The 15294-nt window shown below is 50.8% G+C and overlaps 1 protein-coding gene across 1 annotated transcript in view; it reads left to right on the forward strand.

Moving 5' to 3' along the window:
- Positions 1-278: 278 nt before the first annotated feature.
- WNT5B (Wnt family member 5B) overlaps positions 279-15294 on the forward strand; it is a 104882-nt gene continuing 89866 nt past the window's right edge. The window contains exon 1 of the mRNA XM_058744162.1: positions 279-925. Coding sequence (XP_058600145.1) covers positions 920-925 — 6 coding nt within the window. The 5' untranslated portion in view covers positions 279-919. The remainder of the gene's footprint in view (positions 926-15294) is intronic.

Below are 15294 nucleotides of genomic sequence, written 5' to 3' on the forward strand. Positions count from 1 at the left end.
GTTGTGCTGGGCCGGGGGAAGGGGGCGGGCGGCGGGCCTCTGCGGCGGGCCCCCACCCCTCGGTACCCCCGCGTCCAAGCCCGGGGCCGCTCTGCCGAGGGGCGGAGGGGCAAGGCGAGTGCGCCCGTGGGGCGGGAGGCAGGTGCGGAGTTCACGGTCCCCGCGCCTGGGAGGAGCCCTGGGGAGGGGTGTCGCGGGCTCCGCTGGTGGGAAGGAGCGAGTCAGGGGCTGGCGCGGCTGCCGGGGGGCGGGGAGGAGGCGCGGGAGGCGGGGCGGAGGCGGTGGAGCCCCGGGGATCCACTCGCCCAGCGCTGGCCTCTGCACTCCGAGCCGCGGCCGCCACCCGCCCCGCAGCCAACTTGGGGCCGAAACTTCTTCGGGTCCCGCGCTCCGGAGGAGAGCGCGCAGCCCTGCGACGACCGACGGCGGCGGCCCGAGCCAGGCGCCGCGGGCCCAGGGCCTCCCTCCGGCTCGGCCGCGGGCTCCGCTCCCCGACCACCCCCGACCGCTGAGCTCGGGGGATCCCGGGCTCCGAGCAGGGAGCCCTCCCGGCGGCAGCCCGGTGCGCGGACTCCGAGACCCGGGACCGCCGGGGGAGGGGAGGTTCCGCTGCCCCCGCGGAGTTGGCTCCAGCGTCTGGGGGGCAGAGCAGACGCCCCGGCGGGCCCCCCAGAGCGGAGCGCGCGGGTCCACGCCGCCAGCCCAGCGCCGGGCGGCAGATGAAGAGTCCGGTGCGGGGGCCGGAGCGGCCCGCTCGCTGAGAGGAGCCGGTAGGATCTGCTCCGGGCGTCCCCGGCGGGGCAGAGCCCTCCAGACCGCACGCCGGCGCGCCCGGCCGACCCAGCGCAGCCGGGCGCTGGAAGACCTGGGCCGAACGGAGCGGCCAGCCAGAGCCCGCGGGCCTGCCAGGCGGCGGGACATGCAGGTAAGCGCCCGGCTGCCAGCTGTGGGAAAGGGAGCCGGCGGGCCTCCGTCGCCGCCCCCGGCCCCTGGCCCCCGGCTGTCGCCGCCCGAGAGGCGTCCTCGTCCTGCCTTCGGCGGCCCAAACTTCCCGGAGCGCCCCGACTTAGCGGCCCCCTGGGTGTCCGCCTGCGCTCGGCTCCCGGCAGCGGGAAGGGCCGAGGGGCGGCGCGGAGGCTCCGGGGAGCGGGGCCCTGCGCTCGGCGGGGAACCTCGCGGCTCTTGGCTCGAGCTGGCGGCCCCGGGTCAGGTGGGGGGCAGGGAGCGCCGGGGAAAGCGTAGTGCCCCGGCCGCGAACAAAGCTGGGGCGACGGACTCTCCGCGCGCGACTGCCTCCGGTGAGCGTGCGGGGCTGGGCACCGAGGGCGCGCTCCTGGCCGCGGGCAGGTAGGCTAGGGCTTGCTCGCCCTCCCCCTGCAGCCCCGGCGCCCGCCGCAGTCCTTCCCCAGGGTAGGGCGACCGAGGAGGGGGCCGGGGCAGCTGTAGCCCCCGGGCGCGCGCAAGGACCTTCTCTGGTTCTTGCTGAGTGCGAGCCCCTTGGAGCTTCTTGGTCACTTTTCCGGGCTTGGTCGGCCCAGCTGGACTTCTGTGCTTGAGGTCTGCGTCCCGCATCAGCAGACGGGAGCGAGGACTACATCTGGATTTTTTTAACCCCCAGGAGCGGGGTTACTTTGGTGCCCGAATTCCTGCCTAAGCCTCAGAGCAGGTAAAACGCTGAGTGGAATTGGGAGCTTTCTGTTTTCTTTCATTGCTCCTCCGCTCCTGTGCCTCATCCATCCCAGCCCTGGGAGAAGGCGGGTGGGTGGGTGGGGGGAGGGTGCCCTCTTTCTCCATTTTCTCGTGGAGCCTCAGTGGATATTTGGCTATGCACTCTAGTCAGAGCCGCATTTCCTAGATATTTCCATCCTGCGAATCACTGTGAGAGATGATTCAATTTGCTTGGAGCACGATTGCTTCTGTTTTGCAAGAGGGAAACTGAGGTGGCTCAGGCCGTGGGTTGGTTACCCAGCTGTGAATGGAGGCATTTGCTCTCCACCCTGTCCCTGCCAGCCTCCCCCCCGCCCCCCTTCACTGCTTTGCCACCTGATCACATTGGCAATAGCTTTCAGTTACTACCACCCTGGGCAGAGTTTTAACCTGGTACCTGGAGAGAAAGGTTCAGGATCATGTTACCAGTCCCTTGAACTGCTACAGTAGCCCAGGAATGTGCCCACTTGACAGAGAGCTGTCATGGGGCATCTGTGCCATGTCATCCATGTTGGTGCAGAAAACCTTGGGCCAGCAGGGCAGGGCCAAACACCAGCACTTAATGCGCACACGTGGGTGGAACCTTAGGGTGACTCCTTCTGTGGCTGGCCCCTAAGGCAACATAGGGCCCTGGGAGCAGCAGGCACACCCTCAGAAAGTGTGAGGACCCTTTCCTGGACCCAGCCACACCTCCTGCTGTCTGATTCAGCTGTGGGCTTTACTTATCAAAGGCAAGACTCCCAATCTCAGCCAGGGATGAGTGGATGCCAGGCCTCAAGCTTGTGCCCACACGCCTGTCCAAGGCTCACACACACAAGTCCTGGCAAACACACCGACCTATGAGTGGTGGTTTTTCTCCATTTCAAAATAGTGTCTGTTCTCTCTTTGACACAGAAGATTTGTGGTTATAAATAGCAAGGGGGAGGTGTGTCTCCTGAGAAGGAAAGGCAATGCCAAGAGACCTCTTTTGCACAGTTGTGAGCCAGGAGCAATGTAGCTGGGCCCTTCATTGTGATGCCAAGTCCATGAGCCCAAGAGAAGAAGCAGACTTAACAGGGGGTCTGTCTCCACACTCAAACATGCAGGTGGAACTCACACCAGGGTAGGAGCTGAATGGAATACAAGGACCTAAAGAGACAGTGGTGGATAAATACCTAAGGGCAGCTGTGAGAGACAGCTCCTCTTTCTTTCCTGAAGAAAATCAGACAGAGGGTGTGTGGCACACTGAGGGCGTTGGAAGCGGGGGCTTCTGACTGCCAGGGGTGCAGAAGCCAGCCTTGGAGAGCTTGCTGGCCCTCTTCCATCCGTGGATTTCCTACTTTCCCAGGCTTTCGCTTCTTATGTATTTGAGTATGAATATATGAGTGAGGGTGTGTGTGTGTGTGTGTTAGGTGTTTGCTCAGGATGTCTGAAACCAGACCCCTCTTAAGTTCATTTGGTGGCTGTAATATCTCGAAGGGTATCTCACTGACTTGGAAAAAAAAAAGTTTTCTAAAATTTTTTTAAAGCCCAAAAGCATAAGTGAAAGGGATACTGCCAAATTGCTGGGCGCCATATGCTGTGAAAAGCAAAAATCTGGGATTGTTATTCACCTGAATATCCACCACCACCCCCCCCTTTTAACTCTAGTGGCAGCTGAAAGATTTTTTGTTTGCTCTTCTTCAAGAAGGGCAGAGGACTAGGCTAGTCTGTTCTAATTTTTACTTCTAAGATAGTTCTGTTGGTTTCTGGATTGCCACATCTGGCATCTCCAGCAGGGGAGGAAATTTTTATATGAGGTGATAGTCCTTGCCTTCTCTGAAATAAAAAAACAACATGTCCACAAAAGCTTTCCTGTTCACTCTTCTGGTTTGGTCCTCCCTAGCTCCTTTTCAAACTACCTGTCATTTATCTCTGTAGTCTTCTAAACAGGTCTTCCTTCAGACTCCACCTTTGTTCACCCCCACACCTGAACACAATCCTGAGTGTTTGTAACTCCTTCAGGTCTCTTTAAGACTCACAACAGCACTAAGCTATAAAGATCCTCTAAGGAGGAGAGAATATGGAAGCTCCCCAGCCTCATCTGGGCATCCCTGCCTGGTTTCTACTGAGCATCTTTAAACTGTATGTAGGAATCCAGAAAAATCCAGCAGAGGGGTTGGGAGTAGATACCATGATAGAGATGAGAAGGTCTGGTTGTTTCCAAATTGAGCCACCTTTTAAAGTAATAATAACCTTCTATCCAACTCTGAGGAGCATGGTGGCTAGCTTGTTGGTGGAGCCAGGAGCCAACCTGGGAGCCCACCTGCTGTTGGGGGTAGTTCCTGTGCCCTTCCTTCAGCGACAGGTCCCCCAACTGTGCAGAGCAGGTGACTGCTCCGCTCCTACCGGGCCCTCTCCCCCTGGCAAAGGCTCTGTTTACCTGGCTAAATTTAAACCTCCGCCCCCTCCATCCCAGTTTGACCCTCTGGCTGGCGGTCTGGCCACTGGGCTGGCTGATCCGGCAGCATTTCCTGACTTCTTTGCCCCTGCGGTTGCAGTTGGGTCTTTTTGTGCTGCATGAATCCTCTTCCAGACTTTCTAAAGTTGGTCTCTTTCCTCCCTGCTTCTCCACCCATGTGGCGTTCTTCCCAACTCCTTTCCTCCTGGGTGACTTGGAACCTGGTTTGGTCCTCAAGGGAGACCCTCCAAGTGCCGCGCACGGAGGTTTTAGGACACGTAGACACATGTTGTCACCGAAGGTCCCCAGGGCTGCCGTGCTGACTACTACCCAGCCCCGCCCGCCTGGTCTGGGACCCCCTAAGAGCAAGTACAGTGCTGGCGGCAGTTGCAGTCCTTAAAGGCACAGGAGTGTTTTCTCAATTTCTTTTTGCACCCCCAAACCTCCAGCCCCCCCCCCCCCGCCGCCCCCCTTAGATCCCAACCTGTCTGTATGTCCGGTTCTTGGCATCAGCGTCTTTTCCTGTGGTGTTGCAGGGAAGGTTATTTACCCTGGTGGGGATGGGGGGCAGGGGAGGGGGGCGGGAGCGAGGTGCATTGCAGCTTCTCCTTTTGAGGTGTCAGCTCTCTCTTCCATAAAATGAGGGCGCTGGAGGCCCCTTCCCGTGCTAGCGTTCTGTCGTCTTCAACAGCTTTAGCCGATTCCGCTTCGGAAATCCCTCTGCCTTGGCTGGGCCTGGGGAGGTTCGGAAGCCGCCAATCAGAGGAGGTGCGTTCCCACCGGAGGGGCGGGCCGGCCGGCTGCTTTCACAGAGTTACTGTTTCACAAACCGTGGTCGCGCAGGCAGGGTTTGTGGTCGCGCCGGAGGCTCTGGTTGTGCTCCTGGCTTTGGGCTCCGGCCTGGCAGGGGCCTCTGTGGTTAGTCGGCCTCCCGAGGAGAGGATTACCGCGAGGCTCCGTCTCCAGCTTCGGGTGACTTGAGGCTGGGTTTCCAGCCCTCTCTCCTCTACAGCCCCCTTGAGCCCCAGAAATGCGAACCCCTCAAAGGTTGCTCTTGTCTGATTAATTGATAAAGGGTCAGGAGAGGATTTCCCCAGGCCTGGGAAAGCTTAGTTAGAAAAGGCAGTGGGTTAGAAGTTTTTGGTTTGCAAACTTTAGTCCCCAAAGGTCACTGTGGAGTTATCTAGAATGTTCAGTGGGTAGATTTGCTCTGATTCCTGCTGGGAGAGCAAAAGATACGGTAGCAAAGCTTTTCTGACACTAGCTGGGGGTGATCAGGTGTGTTGCTGAGGGTCCTTTGCTCTCCTTCCACAGAAGGGGAGCTCGGCTCCCTGCACTTGGGGCATCTCCTGGGTCTGAACCAGGACTCCTGCACCCTCCTGCGTTTCTCTTTCCAGCAAATATCCCACGTGATCCGTCTTCCATTGCTGCAGGGGGCTGCAGTTCAGAGGAGTCTCCTCATAGATCATCTCTAAGATTATGTACTTCACCTATACTCATTGAGAAAGTTCTCCTGGAAAAAACTGAGTAATGAATTACTAAATATTTCACCCAGATCTTGTTTGGGGTGCGTGAGTTGCAATCAAGGTAATTAAACCTTAGAGAGATTTTGTATATAAGGTTAAAACTGGAAAATTCCAGGTCGCACTCTGGAGCAGGAGCTGGTGAATGGGACTCAGGCTGGGAGGAGGGGAGAAGAGAATGGGGAGGAGTTCTAGACTGCACTATCAGATTATGCCCTGAGACCTGAAGCTATGGAGGGCAAAGACAATGGAGACCAGGGCTTTGGAGTCAGGCTGCCTGGGTGTGGAACCCCAGCACTTAGAAGCTAGCTGTGTAACCTCCGGCCAGGTAGGTTACCTGACTTCTCTGTGCCTCAGTTTCCTCATTTGTAAAGTAGAAACAGTAACATGATACTTATGTATTTGCTGTGTGGAGGGGTGTAGTAAGAATTAGTGTATATAAAGCACTAAAACTGTGTCCAGGACTTTGTAGGACTGTAGAAGTGCAATGTTACCATGCTACTGATGAAGGCCTGTTGGCAGGACAGGGAGAACTACTTGGCCCCTGCCCCCTACTTGCTCTGCATTTAAAGATGGAGGCTGTTTTGTGTGGGACATTAGCAGCACACTCATTGCTTAAGTCAGCATGTGCCCTCCAGTTCTCCAGGGAGCCTCATGAAGAACACCGACCCTGTCCAATCAGGCATAGATGTTTTGATCGTCGCATCAGTGGGAATTGAGGGTCCCCGTTTGTGTAATGACCCATAACAGGAGAGCATAGATGTTCAGGGGTGGCTGTCGTGAAGGGAGGGAAAAGTGGGGCACTCTTAGGAGGAGAGTGGATTCTGATGTGGTCCTGTAGTGTTGAGGACTGAACAAGTCTCCAGCTGAGAGGGAAGGGGTCTTGCTGACCCCATCTCAAAAAGTCTGTTGTTTTTACTAAGCAGATGCTGAAACATTCCCTGTATTTGAAACCACTCAAATTCTTGACGTTTGTGTTTTCTTATTCTTAAAAAGGTAACCTCTGTGATACCAAATCTCAAATAAGCTTTAAATATAAAGGGGAAGATCAGATTTGAGACTTTTCCTTTTTCCCCTGGGCTGGATGTGTCTACCACCGTGAGACCAAATAGTACAGTTACTTAGAAAAGAGACACTTTCAGGGTCTCATTCTCCTGTGTCCCCAAAGGCCAAGCAGGTAGCCAGAATGCATGAGGGAGGAGCTGAGAGTTTGTAATACAATAGTGAGTGAAGGAGAGTTCCCTGTGACAAATTGAGAGCGTATTCCCACTTAAAGGCATTCCAGTTGAGACATTTAAAATTCATTTTGTTGGAGGGGGGAGGGCTAGGTGGCTCAGTTGGTTAGGCATCGACCCTTGATCTCAGCTCAGGTCCTGATCTGGTTCATGGGATTGAGCCCAACGTTGGGCTCTGTGCTGATAGTGTGGAGCTTGCTTAGGATTCCTCTCCCTCTCTGCTCCGTCCTTGTGCATGCACCACTCTCTCAAAATAAATAAACTAAAAAAAATGTTTTGTTTTTTTTTAAACTCATGGTCAACCCTCCCAACACCTCTCTCTGTGTTAGGGAGCCTCAGGCTGACAAGCAGGGACCCCCTTGCTTTCCCAGGTAAGATCCCTTCTCCAGAATGGACGTGAGGCTGCCTCTAGAGGGTTGCATTGGGTCCTTTAATTTGTCAAAACCCAGGGATTACCCATCCCTAGTCCTAATCTCCTAACCTAATCTCCCAGTTTCTCAAAGAGAATGAGGCCTCTTTCAGAGGTGTCGGAAACAGAGCCATTACAAATGGGGTTTCTTACAGACTTTGTGTATCATTCGTGATATTCACAGGGAGCTCTCACACCTCCCAGAGAATACCCTCCTTACCTTCACTGCAACTTGAAAGAAATACAACCCAGCCCTGCACAAAGGTCTCCTAAACTCACCATAGCCTCCAGCAGTTCCCTCTCCACATCCACTTCCTGCCACACGTTGGTGTGCATGATGTTACAGAACGCCCCCCCCCGCCCCCCACCCCCCACCTCATTCAGGGCCTTTGCACCTGCTGCTCCTTCTGATTGGACCGCTCATGCCCCCCCCCTCAGATGGCTCCTCCCACCCATTTGGGTCTCAGCTTCTCAGAGAGATCCTGCCAAGCAGAACTGTCACCTGCCCCCAGGCACTCTGTTTCCTCTGGAGCACTTACTACCATCTGTAACTCTCCTGTTTATTCTTTTTATTTTTTTTCTTAAATGTTTATTTATTTTTGAGAGACAGAGCTCTCACAGGGGAGGTACAGAGACAGGGAGCCAGAGGATCCGAAGTGGGCTCTGTGCTAATAGCAGAGAGCCCGATGTGGGGCTCAAACTCATGAACCTCGAGATCATGACCTGAGCCAAAGTCAGACACTTAACCACCTGAGCCACCCAGGCGCCCCTATTAGTTCTTGTTAAAAGTCTGCCCCTGCCCCATGTTTGTCTTGTTCTGCACTGCATCCTCAGAGCGAAAACAGTGTCTGAACAGTGTCTGAGGTTAAAAGATAGTCAAGCTATATTTGTTACTGTTGATCTGAGGGCAATGAATTGTGTAGCATGTTCATTGCTAGAAATAGGCCCATTTTGCCTAATAAGTATGCCATCCCTTACTGATTTTCTGATGATGGTTGAATTATTCATATAACAAATATTGATGTAGGCATGTCCCAGGTGCTAGAGATATAAGACATAGTTCCTGAACTTCAGTAGCTTTTGTTCTAGTAACTTCTACTGCATGCAGATAGCAAGTGTGCAGTACTTCAGAAGCTCTCAACTCTTTTATTCTCCCATAGCCTATGCATTAGACCCATCTTTGATCGTGCGCATCACAGGCAGTTTGGGGATGCAGTAGAGGGCGGAAATGCAGAAGGAACAGGAAGCCAGAGGAAGCCGCCGTTGAGGCCCAGTCGTAGATCCATGACTTGCAACACTGACCTGACCTGTTGCTCAAGTCCTGGGTCCTCACTTGCTCTCAAGGGGATCATTCCTCCATGCTGCCATTACTGGTGGGATATTTTTCACCCATGTGTGTGACCAGATTGAGAGACAGTGAAGAAACTGATTTAGGAGTTCCCTGGGTATCTTGTATCTCAGGCACTCAGTCATTCCAGATTGGCACCATCTAGAAGTTACTAGATCTTATCTCTTTGGTCCTAGACTGCTGAGCACAAGCATCCAGGAAAGCCACATCGAGTATCTTTCGAAAAGAACTGATAGGAAAAGCTCTCTAGTTTGCCACAGGCAACTGTACCACTACCTCCTGTGATGTGTCATAGCCTAGTTTCCCTTCTCTGTCACTGGCAGCAGCTGTCCTGGTTTCCTTTATCTCCTCAGACCTCTTATCTCCTCTGCATCCATTCTGATGGCTGTAAGTACTGTCCCCTTCCTTCCCATCTCACGTTTTAATCTCCTGCCTGCTGGTCTCCCCTGACCTTCAGACTGGTGTGCCCAACGGCGTAAGCAGCGTCTCGTCTAGGAAGTCGAAGAGGCATCCCAGCCTGCCTTCTGACCTCTTCCCTTAAACCTGCTCTTCGCACAGGCTTCTTCTCCTCACCCTTCCAGTTTCTCCACCATAAACCCCGGAGTCATTCTTGATTTCTCTCTCTCACTGCCCACATCCAAACCACCAGGGAATCTTGCCAAGTCTACTTTCAGAAGATACTCAGATCCATGACTGTTTCTCACCTTCCCCACCCCTCTCCTGTCTCATTCCACCAGCAGCTCTCTGTGGGATCACAGTGATGGACGGACTCCTCCCTGGTCTCCCTGTTGAACCACATCAGATTGTGCCACTGAGCCCTCCGCTGGCCTTCCATCTGGTGCAGGAGAAATGCAGAGTCCTTACGACAGCTCACTCGCCTGGCTGATCTGACCCTTGCTTCCCTCCGTGACCTCTGTTCTCTCCCTTTGCTGCATCACGGTGACCTTCTTGCTGGTCTGTGAGCCCAGCAGGCACGCAACTGCCTTGGGGCTCCGCACTTTGCTTTCCCTCTACCTGCACTGCATCCCACTCTCCTGCTCCTTCCTCTGGCCTTCCGTCAAATGTCATGTGCTTGTGATCTTCCTTGACCACTGAATAAACCCCAAACCTCCTACCTATTCCCCACCCCCTTCTCTGCCTTACTTTTCTCCATAGCACTTATAACCATTGGACATGCATATTTATATATATTTTACATGTTTGTTCTTTATCTGATTCCTCTTTCTAGAATATACACGTCACAAGGGCAGGGATTTTGTCTGTTTTGTTATGTGGAACAATGCCTGACACATAGTGGGTGAAGGAATTGAAAGAACGGTGAGGGTCTCTCACATCACGTGGAAGGGCTACAAGGGGAAGAGGTGGTCCTTCCTCGGCTCTGTGGTTTCCCCATTCTTCTTCCCCCTCCCTCACTGGAGGGCAGACGCGGGGCAGCTGGTGAGACTGTGTGGCATACCTCTCTTTGTTCTGACGAAATTAAGACAGGTTCATTGAAAAACAGAATTTTTTTTCATTTTTTCAATCCATTCATATTTTCAGGGAAAAATATTGGAAAAATAAAAATGTTAATTCCAAGTTAGAGGTAATCATGGATAATATTTTGGAGCGTTCCTTTTCAGTCTTCTCTGCACATACATGTACAGACACATATGTGTTCGTAGACGTGTGTGTTCCTTACGTGCTTGCTCCTTTCCCAATGGTGACACCTTAAGGATGAGGACAGTGCCCGTGCCGCTCCCCTTCAGTACCTCACAGGGCCTGGCCGGAGCAGGTGCACATAAGGCCGAGAAACAAGTGTGTGGTCTGTCACCTGGCGAGCAGTTGTAGTCTGTGTGGAGCCAGGCCCTGGGTTTCTTTGCCTTTTCGTCTCTTGAGCCGCAGGACCAGCGTAGCATCTCTACCACTTGTGTTTCCTTACAGTTCTAAAACTGTATGTCCAAATCTCACCCCTATTGATTGTTTTCGACCTGATAATTCTTGGTTGAGGAGGGTTGTCCCGTGCATTGCAGAATGTTTAGCCGCATCCCTGCCCCCTGCCCGCTAGATGCCGGTAGTGCTAAGTCAGAGTGTTGCTAGACATCGCCAGCCGTCCTGTGGGGGCAAAACCTCCCCCTGGTTAAGCACCACTGTCCTAAAGTGTCTCTGTTGTCTCCCTTGTTTCCACGTCCCCTAAATCCTTTGGAATTGTCACTTGTCTTGCATCCTGTTTCTGTGCCACTGCCTGAGTGTGAGTTTTTATGCATCAGATGTGAATTATGGCCCCAACCTTCTCACCTGCTGTCTGTCCCTGGTCTACCCACACAAGGGCACCCCTCACCCTGCTCGCTGTAGGTCCCTCTCCTGCTCACAATTCTTGGGTGACTCCTCCTTTGCCTACTGAATAGACATCTTTACTCTGCTGTTCAGTGCCCTTCAAAATCTTACCCTAACTTACCACCTTTCCAGAGTTCTCTCCTACTGCTTCCCCTACTTCTCAGGGTCTGCTCATGCCTCTTGTTCCTCTCAGACCCCTTCCCTTCCTTTTTGAAGAACCTACCTGTTCTTCAAGGTATGGCTCAGATGCTACCTCCCTGGTCACCTCTGTCAGAAATGATCTCTCTGTTGCTTGGAGTTGGCTTCCCGAAGGGCTGTTATATCAGGAGACATTCGTTACAATGGCCCTTTTCACACTTTGCCCTATATTGTAATTACTTGCGATGGGGTCTTATTTTCACCACTAGTTATGTGGTTGGCTAAGCTGTCTTCTCAGGTAGAACTTAGGTGAGTTCCCACGTGCAGCTAGGACTATATGTACCCAAATCACCTCAGGTGATTTCCCTCAGCCATCCTACTGATTAAACAGGTGCCCAGCCAGAAGAGGCTTTGTTATTTACTATGTACTTGTTTAAACAGAGTATCAGCTGGGGTGCCTGGGTGGCTCAGTCGGTTAAACGTCTGACTTTGGCTCAGGTCATGATCTCACAGTTTGTGAGTTCAAGCCCTGCGTGGGGCTTTGTGCTGACAGCTCAGAGCCTGGAGTCTGCTTCAGATTCTGTGTCTCCCTCTCTCTCTGCCCCTGTCCTGCTCATGTGTGTGCTTGCTCTCTCTCTCTCTCTCTCAAAAATAAACATTAAAAAAAAAAACAGAAGAATTGAGTATTGTATAATTTGATTTGTTTCAACATTGAGGAGGCAAAGGAGACCTGAAAATTCACTTATGTGCCAGCGACTTTTTACCAAGGTACTGTTCAAAGCTCTGTAGCTTCTGGCTCTTTGGAATTTTCCATGAGGACCCAATCTGAGAGGTGGGTTCTGAATAGCAGAAATGACACCCTACGTATCTTTGCTTCTCTCTTCCCAGTGACAGTCCCAGCATTCAGCATTGTTTTTACTTGCTTAATAATATTGATAAATTAGTGAGCTGGTAGCTTCAATTTTTTAAAAACAATCTTTAAGTTTATTTATTTATTTAAAGAGAGAAAGCACAAGTGGAAGAGGGGCAGAGAGAGAGGGAGAGCGAGAATCCCAAGCAGGTGCCACACTGTCAGTGCAGAGGCCAATGTGGGGCTCAAACCCATGAACCACGAGATCATGACCTGAGCCAAAGTCTGACACTTAAATGACTGAGCCATCCAGGTGCCCTGAGCTGGTGGCTTCTAAAGAGGTTATAATCCGCAGTTTAAGAAAGCTGGTCTTGAATTGTCTTTTTTTTTTTAATTTATTTTATTTTATTTTATTTTTTGAATTGTCTTACATCATCAATACTAAGATACATTTTCATATATCTGAGATTACGATGCATCTTAAAAACATTTTTTAATGTTAATTTTGAGAGAGAGAAAGACAGAGTGTGAGCGGGGGGAGGGGCAGAGAGAGAGGGAGACACAGAATCTGAAGCAGGCTCCAGGCTCTGAGCTGTCAGCACAGAACCCAACCGGGGCTCCAACCCATGAACCTCAAGATCATGACCTGAGCCGAAGTTGGACACTTAACTGACTGAGCCACCCAGGTGCCTGTAGGATGCAACTTAAAATCAGTATGTGTCATTGTTCATTTGGGAGAACTTTGCAGTTTAGAATCCGTAGCATTTCATAAATAAGGTAATGTCATTGATCACTATTTACTAGGATGATCTGATGTCATTTCTTGGTACCCGCCTTAGTGCTCCCTTGGAAATGTGCTACTGTTATTTTGCCAAATAGGAAAGTTAGAGAGTCACCTTCATGTTGAGCATCTACAAACTAAGAGTTAAAACTGAGATAGGAAATATTAGGCAAAGACCAGATGTCCCGTGGATCCTGGACGCTGGTGTTCGAGGACTCTCAGTCTCCCAGGCAGTCACTTGGGAATCAGAAGTCTGTGGTTTCTGCCCCTGTTTACCAGGGATCTTGGGCAGAAGATACCTTGGACAAGTCTCCCTGTCCTCATCCGTAAATGGGTTTATAACGTAGCCCTGCCTTGTCTAACTCATAGAGTAGTTATTAGGATTGAGACAGTGTGTGTGAAAGTGGTTTCTAACCAATGTAAGGCACTGTGCCTACCTGTAGGAGGATGTGTGGAGTGGAAATGTGACCCAGACGGAGACTTTTTTAAGTCCACTGACAAAACGCAGCTCCAGGTGACTCAGCAGTGATTCATACCTGGCACTTGTCTTATTTCTTTATTTCTAGGAAAGAGTCTTCGAAACTTTGCAGAAGCTTGTCTGTTGAGGTAAAATAGTATCCCAAAGGATCAAAGAGAAGTAACATCCTACAACTAGAATATGCACTTTTTTGCTTTTTTTCCATTTCGTATTTTCCTGTTTCACTGCCTTGACATTGGAAATTTAGTCAGATAAAGTATCATTAATATTAACACAAATATCTTTCTCATGAAAGAGTAAGTCTAATCTCTTATGTACAGTGCTTGAGAAATCAAATTCTGAGCCCAAAAGGTACTGGCCCAATCCTGGCCCCAAAACTGACCAGGAGTGGGAATATCGCACAGAGGTGACCTTGAGCAAGTTACCCACAAACTTGACCTCAGTTTTGTCATCTGCTGAAACCCTTAAAAGGCCGTTGTGAGGATTACACAGAATGCTTGGAAAGCACTTAGCAGGGCCTTGCGCATAGAAATCACTCAGTAGATGTTTGCTCTAATTGTGCTCCTGAACAACCATGAGAAATGCTATTGTGTAGTCACAGTAACTAGTTCTGCTGACACTACCCAAAGCTTGGTTGTGTCTGGAAAGAAGGGATGGAGTTGGTGTTATTTTCATAGTTAAGCACGGGCTTTAATAAGCTACACAAGCATGTCAATTCAGCAATTATCTGACCTCAATAACATTGCATTTTCAGATACGGACAGTGTATTATACTGTAGCCAAATCAAGAGAATCCTGGTCAAAAGCTTACCAGGCAGCTTTTAAATATTTTTCTTTCATATGAGATTCTTGAAGCGTCCTGTTAACCATCCATGTGCTGAGGAGTAGCCTTAAGTGGCATTTTTTATCCTTAAAAACTTGCGATGCCTGGCGGTGCCTGAGTGGTTCAGTCAAGGTAAGCATCAAACTTCAGCTCAGGTCATGATCTCACAGTTCACAAGTTCAAGCCCCACATTGAGCTCTGGGCTGACAGCTCAGAGTCTGGAGCCTGCTTCAGATTCTGTGACTCCTTCTCTCTGCTCCTCCCTTGCTCGCACTGTGTCTCTCTCTCTCTCAAAAATAAATAAACATTAAAAAAAAAAACAAAAAACTTGTGATGCCTGCCCTCAGAGAGGGAGTTGTGGAGAGATGGTGTCCGGCTGAGATGTCTGGCTCAGTAGGGGACACACGCTTCTGAGAAAATACCGTGAACTTACTTCCACAGTCTGTTTATAGCTGCAGGTTAGGAAAAGTCTTAGTGCCCCAATTCAGACTTCATACATTCTGCCCTGTTCCTTCACATGCCGCCCTCTGTTGCCACAGCTGAGCAGCAGCGATGCTTACTTTTCCTTTTCAGTCAACTTTATTGAGATATAATATGCATACAATAAAATTCACAGGTTGTGGGTGCACACACTTCAATAAATTTGGACAGATATATACAACCATGCAACCACACCCCAATCATATTTTGACTTCCTGAGAAAGTCCGCTGGCAACTTGCAGTCTCCACAGACTCCGCCCCTCCCCCCCCACCTCAGGCAAACACTGATCTGATTTATGTGAGTAAGTCACTTTTACCTATTCTAGAATTTCACACAAATAGAATTATACCAGAATTCTCAGTTTTTTCTTGGTGTCTGGCTTCTTTTGCTTAGCACAGTATCTGTGAAATGTGCCCGTGTTGTTGAGGTATTAGTAGTTCCTTCCTTTTTATTGCTGAGTAGTATTTTATTGAATGAATATGAGACAGTGTATCCCCTTTTGGTAGATATTTGGATCATTCTAGATATTTGGTTAATATAACAACCTTTTTTTTTTTTAATGCTTATTTATTTTTGAGAGAGAGGGAGAGCAGGGCAGGGGCAGAGAGAGAGGAGGACAGAAGATCTGAAGCTGGCTTTGTGCTGACAGCAGGGAGGCCAATGTGGGGCTCGAGCTCACAACTGTGAGATCATGTTCTGAGCCAAAGTTGGATGTTTAACTGACTGAGTCACCGAGGGACCCCAATAATCTGGCTTTTAATTGAGATATTTAGTCTTTCAATTTAGTTC

Source organism: Neofelis nebulosa, chromosome 8 (genome assembly GCF_028018385.1).
Source record: "Neofelis nebulosa isolate mNeoNeb1 chromosome 8, mNeoNeb1.pri, whole genome shotgun sequence".
Classification (NCBI taxonomy): Eukaryota; Metazoa; Chordata; class Mammalia; order Carnivora; family Felidae; genus Neofelis; species Neofelis nebulosa.